Source organism: Anoplophora glabripennis, unplaced genomic scaffold (genome assembly GCF_000390285.2).
Source record: "Anoplophora glabripennis isolate ALB-LARVAE unplaced genomic scaffold, Agla_2.0 scaffold2780, whole genome shotgun sequence".
NCBI classification, from domain to species: domain Eukaryota; kingdom Metazoa; phylum Arthropoda; class Insecta; order Coleoptera; family Cerambycidae; genus Anoplophora; species Anoplophora glabripennis.
In genome coordinates, this window is record NW_019418854.1 from 526 (window position 1) to 11,019 (window position 10,494).

At 31.0% G+C, this 10,494-nt stretch overlaps 1 protein-coding gene across 1 annotated transcript; it reads right to left on the reverse strand.

The window, feature by feature from the left end:
* Window positions 1–2,901: 2,901 nt before the first annotated feature.
* LOC111692704 lies at window positions 2,902–7,511 on the reverse strand (the record flags this gene model as incomplete). The annotated part of the gene is made up of 2 exons (XM_023456799.1): window positions 2,902–3,066; window positions 7,299–7,511. Coding segments are annotated over 2 exons (378 nt in total), but the record flags the coding sequence as incomplete, so codon positions are not given.
* Between the last annotated feature and the right edge of the window lie 2,983 nt (window positions 7,512–10,494).

Here is a 10,494-nt window from a genome sequence, read left to right on the forward strand (position 1 = left end):
TATTTATATTTTAATAAAAAATAAAATAAATATTATTTTTAATTAACTTTTAAATAAATAGACTTTAGATAGGAACTACAACGTAACAGAAATTTTATTGTTTGATATTGTTCCTAATAAATGATAAAACCGCGGAGTGCTACCTTTTAAAGGGAGTAGTAAAATCTGTAAGATATTTATTAAGTTGCTTCACCTACAACTATGACTATAACATACCCAACTTTCAATAACATTCAAAACTTGTCAGTCTGTGTCCAAATAGAATAATATTCAAATAGGGTGTACGCTAGTGTATTGTTCCGACTTTAAAGGCCCAATTAAACATGTTAAAACAATACGTTTCTAAAGACGAGTTCTATAAGCCAAGCCTGAAGGTACTTCTCTTAACATAACGATAATATGTACGTTTCAGTTCCAATAGCACCCTCAACAGAACTGAAAAAGCTAATAGAATAAAGGATATGTTAGAAAAAATAACATATTTAGAGCACAAGTGTCAAATTTGTATTAGTTTCAAAATTTTTACTATTATCTTGGAACACCGATCAGGATTTATCGAATACAGTAGAGATAGGAAAAATCACTATGAGCATTTGGGCTAACCGACGAAATCCAAGAGAATCCAAGATCTTTTAACGCTTTTGAAACACCTTTAATATATCCATCCAAGGTTTTGCTTTCTCCACTACACATAAAAACTTGAACCAATGAAATAATTCGCTAAGGCTTCGAACAAATAAGATCGTGATTGAAAATGAAAGATACTGAGAAGGTTGCATAGCAAAGCTTCAGAAATATAACAGAAATCCTTTNCTTAATTATTTATTAAAATATAAATATTACACAATAAGTCCTGAAAAATTCATTAATATATCTTTAATGGTTCTAACCTAACACAATTAATATTTTAATTTAAAGTCCGGAGAATGTTTATTGCAAAAAAAAATTGTTGTTAAAATGAAAATTTTGAAAAACAGTTTTAGGTTATTATTGTTGGTAAATAATGGAGGGCTTCATCTATGCATTTAATATTTTATAGAGATGTTAAACCAATATAATATTTTTTTTTAAATGGCCTCTTGAGACCTTCTCTCCTGTTTTTCAAACATCCCACATAAAACCAAACAAACTGTACATTGGCTGCAAGTTTTTAAGTGAATGATACCCACCGTCCATCTCAGGTGGATCACCGGATCACCTTGCACACATGTTATGAAATTTAAAGTGAAACTAGCCGATTGTAGACAGTCGGTCGTTTTAAATGTCAATATCAGCGGCGTATGTGAAGCTATTATAAGTCAAAGATCAGAAAAAATATGTAAACGACTGCAGTAGAAGCCGGTGTGTAGGCGAGACAAGAAATAGATATTTCATTTATGGTAATTGCCAGCGATGAGGGTTATATTGTGTAGGATCTTGCAAACAGTTCAAATCTTGACTTTTGCTTCTGTTACCACATGACCTCCAATATATTTTTTAAGATGCTATATAATTTTTTATTTGAGGTTATAAAATTATTTTTCTTTCATATTTGGTAGGTATTTAATTCATAAATATTATTATTACATTTTTTATTCATCCTGTATAAAAGATCGGCGCCGAGATGGTAATATTCTTTTCTCAGAAAATAAATTAGTCAGAAATTAATATACAAGCACCGTAAAAGTTCCGTAAATCATCAAAATTTAATAGCTATAAAAATGGTACAACTTATTTATGGAAATGAATGAAATTAATGGAATATTTAGACGAAAAAATGTATATAGATACCACCATTTTTTTTATCAAAGATATTTTTTATAAATAAAATCTATAAATTGAAATTTTAAAAGCATTAGACATGTGCATATCAAAGAAGCAGATAGGTATTTGACAAAAAAAACACATAATGAGTTAACAAGCAAAGTGATATTTGATAATTTGGAAGCAAATATGCTCCTACCATTATTTTTGGACCAGGTGAACTGATTTTACAATTATCTCATTACTATTGGAATTCCTTTAAGTGAAAACAACTTACATTTTTTACGACCATAGTATGATTATTTTTTTAGTTGCTATAATTATAAAACTATTTAGTGAGCGATTAATCAGTTAATAATACCACATTATTTGGAAATAGGATTATTTTCTTAGTATTCAAGTTTTAACTATATCTACAGAGTGAATATAGATTAATTTCAACACTGCATAGTTTAATATTGAGACTAAAAAAGATAAAGCAAGTTAATTTGTTGTTAATTAATTGTTAATTAATTAAATCTATATCACTGTGATAGTAAGGAATAAGGAAACGTACTGTTCAAATCTGAACAATATACATTTAAAAACTCCTTTTTAGGCTTGTATCTAGGTAGGTAACAGAAGATTTCGAATATTTTATTCTTATATATTTTGCACATCTCGAAAGATAAAGGGAGATTATATATATCTTAGACAAAAAAAGGATTCCAAACTAAAACATTTAGGAGTTTACACTATAAAACTAAGAAGTAATCTCACGTTTTACAAAAGATTGTCAGAAGCTTACAATGGAATTGTCTAAATAAGCTATACGAAACGGTAAGAACTTCTGAAGTTATTTTTTTGAAAGGTACGCTAATACGAATACGAAGACTTCGTGTACCAAATATGCCTTGTTTTTCAAATATGGGCCTCTCAATGATCTGTCGTCGTTAGTAACATTGCTTTTGTTGTTGCATTCTCGGTATAATACAAGCACCATTCAAAATAAATCAGCAGCGCGGGGAATCTATTTTCAACGATATCGAGGTCACTTCCGGGAAAATCAGAACTAATCTATTGTTAGCGTAACTACTAAATATCACAGTTTAAATCCAAGAATCAAGGAATATTTTATCGACGGATATCAAAGGGATTTGGACGTTTTTCTGCACTTACGTTTGTTTTCCATATTTTGTGGTGTCTAGGACGGCGGCATCTTGTAATTTTTCATTCTCGCGAGCGCATGCGTGGCTGTTCTTTTTTCCCTTGGCTTCAGTGGCCCTCCAGTCTCCCAGGAGTCTTGCTGCTTTATCGACAGCCGTTTCTGACTGCTTCCTCACTCTGTAAAATGATTCAGTACATCATATAAGGACGAAAAAATGGATTTTCAACAACCATAATTAGCTTGTCAAACTCACTGTTTAAAAATTTTTAAAAAGTTCTAATAAATACAGGCATGACAATGCGTCCGAAGGGTTAAAGGGAAGGGAAGGGTTAAGGGGAATAAAATGGATATTTGGCAGGCTGATTATGGAAGATCTTTTATATCTAAGCTTTTAACATTATTTTATAGACATGAGTCAACTTAGATAAATAATTTACCTAAAGGAGAAAGTATACTTTAATAACAAACTTCATTATTTGAAATCCTATAATTATTGATGAAGCATTGTAGTTTGTATTTTGTTTCTTATATTTTTTTTCTACTTGCATCTAATTACTGAATATTTTAAAAACAAATTGTTGTTTAACTGTAAATCAATGAAGCCATCGTCTGACAAAATATTAATTAATCTGTTCTTATATACAAGATGTTCCAGGAACTAATGCCAAAATTTTAACCACGCATTTAACTCAAAACACAAACACAAAACACTAATTTTTATCTAATAACTTTTTTTTTCGGCAACCACTTAGTTTTTTAAATAATACGATTTTTAAAATTTTAAAATTTTTGTTACTCGCCACTGAATCATAAGTTCAAGCAAGCGCTTCGTTGAATTGATAATAAGCAAAAAGAAGAACAAAAATGTGAACCAATCAGAATTTAGGCTAGCAAAAAAATTTTAAGATAACAATGGTTCCGTAAAATATTCACATACGTTGCTTAGGTATTTCTTTAATCCACAGTCAGCTCGTTAGAGATATTTTGATGAGTACAAAATACCAGACAAAGATGTCAATTATGGAAAAAAAATATAAAATAAAAAAATAAAAAGTTTGACGTTTATTTCTGAGACAACTTGTATAATAATATAAATATTAATACTAGATTTGTTAGCTGTTACATGTTATTTTTAAAATGTATTCTTTTGTAGAAATTATAGTAAATCGTCATGTAATTTGAAGAATTTTGAGGAAAGTACATGAATAAAAAAACATGCTGTTATAACTGTAATAAATGCCGGAAATAACAGTGAAGAAAATCCTCAAAATGTAGGTTAGCGCGAAATCACGTATATTTAATTATAACGTAACACACGTTCAGTTACGTAAATTCTGTAAATTAATAATTTTATAATGATACGTCATTACCCGGGTTAGTGATGATATTTTAATAGATGCAATTAAAATTACGTATCTACACAAATTACATACAGGGTGCTTCAAATTACGTAAGCATATTACTAATTTTGTAGAAATACAATCGAAGAAAAATTGAAAATAACGTTTATGAAATATTTGCTAGAATATTTTTTTAAATGAGATGTTCTGTATAATATAGAAGGTCCTACGGATATTTCAATTGGTTTTTTTTTTTCGTTTAACCTATATTAATTAGTAGAGAAGTTGCTACTTCTTCAGCAATTTAACAGACAATCTCTAATAAGTTGGTAACACTGACGTCTTAACTGAAAGTCCTGTATTTATACTCAAAAAATGTCCATTTATAATTAGAAGAAATTAGAGAAGGTGCGGGAAGTTTTGAAAACGTTATTATTTCATTACTATGCATAGGTTGCCGCGGATTTGTTTGACAAATTATCTGTCATTTTATGCCATTTAGTAATCATGGAACAGTGGTCCGGCAAACAACGTTCTTTTGCGATTAAATCTTACTACAAAAATAATGATTGTGTGGTCGCAGCACAGCGGCAATTTCGAATTAATTTCAACATTGCTCGTCACGGGAGAGTACCATCTGCNAGCTGTTACATGTTATTTTTAAAATGTATTCTTTTGTAGAAATTATAGTAAATCGTCATGTAATTTGAAGAATTTTGAGGAAAGTACATGAATAAAAAAACATGCTGTTATAACTGTAATAAATGCCGGAAATAACAGTGAAGAAAATCCTCAAAATGTAGGTTAGCGCGAAATCACGTATATTTAATTATAACGTAACACACGTTCAGTTACGTAAATTCTGTAAATTAATAATTTTATAATGGTACGTCATTACCCGGGTTAGTAGAGATGATAATTTAATAGATGCAATTAAAATTACGTGTCTACACAAATTAGGGTGTTTCAAATTACGTAAGCATATTACTAATTTTGTAGAAATGAAATCGAAGAAAAATTGAAAAATAACGTTTATGAAATATTTGCTAAAATGTTTTTTTAAATGAGATGCTCTGTATATTATGACATATTTTAATAAATAAAGAAGGTCCTACGGATATTTCAATTGTTTTTTTTTTCGTTTAACCTATAGTAATTAGTAGAGAAGTTGCTACTTCTTCAGCAATTTAACAGATAATCTCTAATAAGATGGTAACATTGACGTCTTAATTGAAACTCCCTGTATTTATACTCAAAAAATGCTTATTATCACTTAGAATTAGAAGAAATATAAGGATAACATTTCAGACAATCCATATCTACTCTCACTATCACTAAAAAGTTGGTAAAAATATTTTTACTATAGATACACTCAAGCTGTAGGCAAAGTCCATTAATTTTTAAAAAACAACAGAACAGTTGGAAACGCTCAGTGTATGTTAATTTTATAGAATTCTATAGATTAGAGCTATCCGAATTTATCGTTACGCATTCTTTGGATTTTATATGCATCAGTGGGCTGTAGGAATTTGCATACATTGGTACACTCGTTAAATAAATTTAAATTATAGAGGTAAGTAGGTATATCGGAACAAGTCTAGAGGATTTTGTTTTTATAATCCTTTAAGTCAGTCAAAAATATAAAGACACTACTCTAAATACGTAGGTATGTTTCAATACAATTACGCATTTTAAAGAAAATCTCAAATGGTTTATATTATACAGGGTATCTTAAGTTAAAATAAACTGAAATCTTGGAGGAATAAATTGCTCACTGTAAGTTAAGAATAAAGTTACTGTGAACCTAATATCGTACCATTTTTTTGAGGAAAGAAATACAATTTTTTGATAAATGTTTAAAAAAAGAAAGAGAATTGGATATTACTGTCTATATAAAATTTATTTCCAAAAATATGATGCAGGGAAAAAATATCATATATCTGTATATATTCGTAGTAAAATATCATAATTTTAAATTAAGCAATTTTTCTTCCCTTAAAATTTATTTACTTAAATTTGACTTGCGATATTTTATTTAGTTCAAGGATTTAATAAGCTTTTTCAAGGATTTAATAAGCTTTTATGCACAAATTAATTATTTATTTGGGTGTATATAAACTTGGGGTATATATGAAGAAAAAACTTCTTCACTTTATGCTTATTTTAGATTTACAATATTTTACTACAAATATACGCAAATAAGATATGCCAGATAATATTTTTGTGTGTTCTTAAAAAATGATATATCGAAGTAAGTCACATTTTTTCTCTAAAGAGTACAAGTGTTACATTATTATTGTTGTAATCTACGAATTATTTCAAAAAGTTCTCTGAAATTATTTTTTTCATATACAGGGTGTTGCATAAGTGTGCCCATACAAAAAATCAGATCTGCATTCCTACGAAAATTTTTAGAGGGTCTTTCATATATATTTTAATTGGCACCTCCCCAAAAAAGTTAAATTAGAATGGTGTAAACTGGATTATTGAACATAAAAGGAGAAGTAAATAAAATTTTAATAGAAGTCATATTAACTTTACAAGAGTTTGCAAAATAGCCTAATTATGAAGAATGCATTTATTAACTTTTTTCAAAAAATTAAAGTGCAAACTTCTAAAAATATACTTTTTTCTCAAAAATGAAGAACAATACAAAACTTTTCTAAGAGTCAAAAGAGTTTCTGAATAAACAAATGTATCTTAAAATATTATTTTGCTTACGAAATCTGAAAGAATAAAAGGGGTGGTTTACATTATCCCTTATAGCAAACCAGCAAAATGGAAGATTTGCCAGTAAAATATGATTTTATATGTTTATATGTATAATTATTACAAATTTCGTTTACTTATATTCAAAAGTTTCTGAGAAAAATTAAAAAAAACAGTTCAGGCCGTCCCCATTTAATGGACTGTCACTTTTTAGAGGAAGCTTCAATTAAAAAAAAATGTATGAAAGACCTCTGTTAAAATTTTCCAAGGAACGCAGTCCTGAATTGTTTGTACATACTTTATTAAAATTATCATTTTTATTAAACATGCATTGTTTATTGACGTTAAAATTCGCTTACCTGTGTTGACTTTCCGTGAGGTTCCTCAGTGGCTTGGCTGTCTCCTCGAGTAGCGCCATCCCCATCAGCCTGTGCCCTTCAGCCCTCGCCTCCAGTTCCAAGGCGACGGCCTTCCAAGCCTCGTTGAGACCGCCGATCCCATCTCGACACGCCCTCGAAAGCTTGGCACTAAGCTTCGAGAGGCTTTTGGCGTACTGTGTCTCAGCTTCAGCCCTGAAAAAAAAACAAGCGTCTCTGTAGAAATATTGAAATTTTCGTTTTGTTACATTCATTATACATATATTTTCGTTTTTATTATTTATTATATAACCCTCCCCTCGCTAACTTTTCAGAATTAAGACCTATCAATAGAAGACTCAGGTAAAAGTTGCAGCATATCAAGAAAGATCTTGGAATTAAGTTTACCTTAAGTTTCAAGGTCAACACAAGGTCACCTTGAAAATTGTCGAATAATTAAAAACGTTTTAAACAAAATTTGGAGCAATTTGAATAAATATTAGATGGTGACTTTTATATGCATTATTTTATATCACCTTGTTGACCTTCAAATAATCTGCAAGGGCATCCTGGAAAAATTCTTTCATCCCAAATTACGACATAAAATTTGACGCAGATTGATTAGTGGCATAAACAACAGAACATTGCATTTGATATTAAGTTGACCTTAGTTTGAACTTGAAATTTGTGGTGAGGGTCAAATCCAAGATCGTCGTCTAATGAGTCACAATCATACAAATTTGACATGAAACATTTTAATTACGATTCCACTGTTTTGCAATCTTGAATAATTATCCAATTCAAGGTTTTAGTGGGATAAAGATCAATATATAAAAGAACACTATATTTTAAATCATTGCCAACGTTTCGGTGTTATTTTACACCATCCTCAGGGCTCGAAATTTGAACTGTCTTTTGTCCAACTTAACAGTTCTAAATATTAAGAAGATGGTATCTAGATCAGAATTATTCTGCTGAACATTACCTAAGACGTTACAACAATTTTTACTGTGAAAGAAAACCGCATTGAAATTGTTCCATGAATTATAAGTACACATATAAGTATATAACGAGCGTTCAAATAAAAACGTGGTCGAAGTTGGCTCTGACACATTAGACGTAGGGAGCAGCTTATAGCGACCAACTTAACCTCATTTCTCAACGAGCTGTATAGCAGCTGTCAGTTTCAATAACGTTAATGACTATATAACTTTATTTTAAAGAATAATCGTGATAACAATAACAAACAATTAAAGGAGCTGCGGAAAGTGTCCCCCTCCTTGTTATAACAATAAATTAAAGCAGCTGCTGAAAGTGTCCCCCTCCTTGTTCCAAGCACTTTTCACACCTGTTCCTCAAAGAATTAAAGACATTTTCTAAGATGCTCGGGGTATTGTTAATTTCACGAATCTTGTCTATAAGTCGAGCCTGCAGATGGTTTAAATCAGGAATAGGCAGTTCAAAAATAGTGTTTTTAAGGTAAGGCCACAAAAAGAAATCACACGGCGTAATATCACATGACCTCGGTGGAAATTCATGTTCAGCATTGAGACTTATTAGTCGATTTTGGAAAACTTCCCTCAACATATTCATCGTCTCGCCTGCCGTATGTGCCCTTGCGCCATCTTGTTGAAAGTAAAAGTTTGTAATTTCGTTTTCTTCCAGCTGGTTAACAAAAGGAGCGATAATTTCTTCTCTATACCTTTGCGCAGTAAGAGTACCATTAAAAAAAATAGGTCCATAAATCCTCCTTCGATTGAGAGCACACCAAACTCCAATTTTTTGAGCGTGTAGAGGGCCCTCGACAAAAAAGTTATCTGGTTTTTCAGAAGACCACATTCTCATATTCTGTGAGTTTACGTAACCACTTAAATGAAACCAGGCTTCATCAGAAAAAAAGGTGATATTATGAAGTTCACCGTAGTTGTTTAAAAACCATTCACAAAATACAGCCCGTCGCGGAAAATCAACTTCATGAAGTTCTTGCTGACAAGTTAAACGATAGGAGAACAAACGCAAATCTTTTTTTAACACTGTGTGGCAGGTACCGACTGATACTCCCACCATTTGTGATAAAACACGTACAGAAGTTCTTGGCGCATTTTCCATTATTTGTTGGACATTTTCTTTTAATTCTTCAGTCCGCTTTTTAGGTCGGCCGCTTCCTTCTTTTCTTGTTACACTGCCCGTTTCACGAAAAACATTAACACAACGCTGAACTGCACTTTGAAAAATGTTGTACTCAACAACGCCGGGAAATTGATTTTGAAATTCTATGAAACATTCCTCAATAGAATACTTCCATATTCCATCAATCTTGCGTCCATTTCTAAAGTAGGACTCTATGATAAACACTTTTTGTTCTTGAGAAAACACCATTTTTAACGCTTTTTAAAACGAAAATGTTCAAATTGATAACGGCGATATAGCGTTTTGACAGATGACGTTTAAGTTCATTTGCTATACGCTACGCCCTACGTCCAAATTTTCAGAACCAACTTGACCACGTTTTTATTTGAACGCTCGTTAGATACCATGTTCTTTTATTTATTGATCTTTATCCCACTAAAACCTTGACTTGGATGAAAAATTTTTCTCCACAATTTGATCTTGTCGAATTATGTAGAGAAAAATGTATTTGTCCTTCAAATGATCTACAAGGACATAGCGAAAAATTTTTCTGAACCCATATTCGGACGTAGAATTTGCCGCTCTAACGATTACTGACATAAAAAATACAACGCTCCGTTTAATGTTTTCAGACTTCAATTTGGTTGACCTTGAAGCTTAAGGTCACAGTTAGATCCACCAGTATATTGGTTGTTGATATTCTACAATTTTTATCTGAAGAATTTTGAAGTGTTATTGAAGGTTTGGGTCGTTCTGGGACATTGTTATATTCTAGTGAACGTCTACACTTCAGTGTCAAACTAGTAGACAGTAGGGTCGATAGTAAATCAAAACACAATTTTAATAATTTAAATTAAGTACACATATCGGAAATGAATGCTTGTTTTTTGGTAACGGTTTACATTTGTTCGTGTCGCGACGAACAGGAGATTAGGCCATTTTTAGAATCCTCTAAAATGATACGCCCATGGAATCGCAATTCCGCGTACCCGTTTCAAGGATCTACATGCTGAGACTGAACCTACTATTTTGGCACTGGAGTATAAGGTGTATAAAGATTAGATACATC